The sequence below is a fragment of the Penaeus monodon genome, chromosome 27 (genome assembly GCF_015228065.2).
Source record: "Penaeus monodon isolate SGIC_2016 chromosome 27, NSTDA_Pmon_1, whole genome shotgun sequence".
Classification (NCBI taxonomy): Eukaryota; Metazoa; Arthropoda; class Malacostraca; order Decapoda; family Penaeidae; genus Penaeus; species Penaeus monodon.
Window position 1 is genome coordinate 26518436 of NC_051412.1, and position 2776 is coordinate 26521211.

The 2776-nt window shown below is 34.5% G+C and overlaps 1 protein-coding gene across 1 annotated transcript in view; it reads right to left on the minus strand.

Moving 5' to 3' along the window:
* Positions 1–1338: 1338 nt before the first annotated feature.
* The window catches only part of LOC119590739 (F-box/LRR-repeat protein 7-like), a gene marked incomplete in the record, with an annotated part of 93152 nt that continues 91714 nt past the window's right edge, over positions 1339–2776 (minus strand). Inside the window, 1 exon segment of the mRNA XM_037939431.1 lies at positions 1339–2739. Coding sequence (XP_037795359.1) covers positions 2604–2739 — 136 coding nt within the window.

Below are 2776 nucleotides of genomic sequence, written 5' to 3' on the forward strand. Positions count from 1 at the left end.
TCATCTCATATATGAAACGAAAGGAGTTTGATATTTATGGATATTTTTCCTACTAGTAATTCGAAACGAAAGGAAAACGAAAACCAGAATAAGCAACAAACCGTAGAATGACGTCACTAATGATTATGAACGAACAATTTTGAAAATCCTTTATATAATTGGATGCCGTGTATGTGTCTTGGAAAAGTGAAAATCTTGAATAATTTTGAAGAAAAAGTATCTTAAGAGGAAGATAAAAGAACCGTTTTCAAAATATTTTTTATTTACCTGTAAACTACTCGAATAAAAAAAGTCTCAATATATATTGTTTTTTTATGCCTCTGAACTGGACTTCGTTCGCCCCTTTGTGCTTTCTAGACCATTATCCTTATGACCTTATTTCCATTAAGAACAAAATACATAAACTATACAAACTCAGCCATTCCCTTAATATTGTAGGTTTGATAAAGGCAGTTTACAGATTCTTTAAAGTGTTGTAAATGATGCTTCATACAAGAGCTAAATAAACATATGCGATTCCATACAAGAATATCAATAGTCATTTAGGATCATTTATATTGCTTAATAAAGGGTGCTCTTCTGTATAAACAGTCGTTTGTCGGTCGTGGTCATACGTTTGTTAGGTTGTCAGTTATCCAAAAAACGTTTGTTGTTTCTTCGAAGATATTTGTCAGTTAGAAAACGTGTTTCATTTGTTCAAAAATGTTTGTTAGTTTGTAGACAATGAATCGCCAGTTGTTAGGAAACACTTGGCAGTCGTTATAATTTCTAGTTGATATGTTTATATCAGGTTAAAGAGCTTGTCTTTTCACCTTAGTTGCTTTCATTTACAAGATGAAAGATATACTAAGATGCAATGAAAAACAAAGAAAAACGCTTTTGACTTTATACATTGCTATTTGCTAAAGTGGTTGGAATTTAAGTCATTCTGAAAACCAAGAGACAATTGACTGAGAGAGAGAAAAGAAAAGATATACAAAAAATAATTGTTTTTGTTATTAGCTGCCTATAATTTATCAAAATCGGTTGTTCGAAATCATATTTTTTCTTTATTATCATTATTTTACAGTTGTTACTTTTAAGTTGTGGAGAATCTAATATCATGAAAATTTTATTATTACAATATAACCAGAAACTTGGACTGTATAATAAGATAATTCCTCTTAAGATAATTAGCTATCATAGAGATGCAACTGATCAAATCATGTTAATTCTGGGGACGTGACAAACGATGCGCCAAACACACTCTTTAAATCAATTCACATGTATAGTTTTATTTTCTGTCAATGGAGATATTACCAAAAACTCACTTAGGAAGGATGAAACCAAAAGAAACCATTCAGATATAACATTTAATAAGATAGGAACAAACAATTTACAAATAAGATAACAACTGCAATTGACTAGACAGTGTATAATGAATGATGATTTTGCGGGAAGTGGAGAATCATTATTCACGGTTAAAATAACAGGATTGTGAAAAAGTTTTCGTTCACTGGAAACTTGGCAATAATTTTCAATATTCCCCATACCCACAACGGGACTAAGGTATTGCAACTATTGCAACTCTGGACGGTGCAAGAAGGCAACCGCATATCACGTGATGATAAAGCATGAATAAGGCACTGCTACACGTTTATGAAAAATATACTCATCGGTTAAACAAAAGCTAATCGCTCTGCGTGGCTTTAACCTTCTTTACCGTGTTTCTAACTCCCTTCTGTTTACAGCTTGGAGGTTTTAATTGCGCTCTTAGGCCCAAATGATGAGCCAAAGAAATATGAAGTGTTTTTGTTTTTCACTTATATCCTTTTTTGTCACCTTTGAATTTTTTTTCCTTTCATAGATGTGGTCTTTTATTTTCTTTCGATATTGCTTATTCGAGATGGATTCACATTAGGATGTATCTTCTCATGTTTATTCTCCCTTATTTTACTCGCTTGTTTTATTGCTTCCTATTATTTCCATCTCATTATCATATATATTTCTCTGAGCCTCATTCTCTTTCTCAACCTCCTCAGAATACGCTATCTCCCTGTCTTCTTTTCCATTTTTATTATTACTTTCTCCCTCTTTTCTCGGTTCTCGGACGAACCCACTTATTCTGATCCTTTTCTCCATTTGGAGTCAAATTTAATGCGTCCTTTCCCTTCCTACCCATTTTAATTACCTTTTCTGGCATTCCTATTCCCATCATTTGAATTTTGCCATTATATCTTTCACCATTATAATCCCTTGTTATTCTGTCCCTTCTCCCCGTTTCTGATATAATCTATCGTATCAGTTTCTCCGATTCAAATCCGGTTTACGTATCCCCTTTCTCTTAATAAATAAATTAGCCCTATCGGATTCCGTACTTTCGACCCCCCCCCCTTATTTTTATTAAAAAAAAAAAACACTTCTCGATCAAAAACACCCAATCAACCCCTTCCCTATTATAAAAAAAGGAAAAAAAAACTTCCCTAATCAAAACCCTCTTTTTTCTCTTATAACACCCCACCCCTCCAATTGAAAAAAGGAAAAAAAAGGAAAAAAAATATAATGAAAACCATCTCTTCTCTTATTCATCATCATCGACCTTCTCTCTCCCGTCTCCCTCGCCCTTAGTTGAAGATGAGGTCCTTGTAGTGCGTGAGGAGGTAGACGATGGACACACAGCAGTTGGTGGACGTTCGGACGACGGTGGTGCGGTCGGCGCGCTCGAAGTTGGCCTTGACGATCTCGTAGTATTTGCCGTCGCTGCGGGAGAAGAGAGGTTATAGTGCTGGTGGTGGGT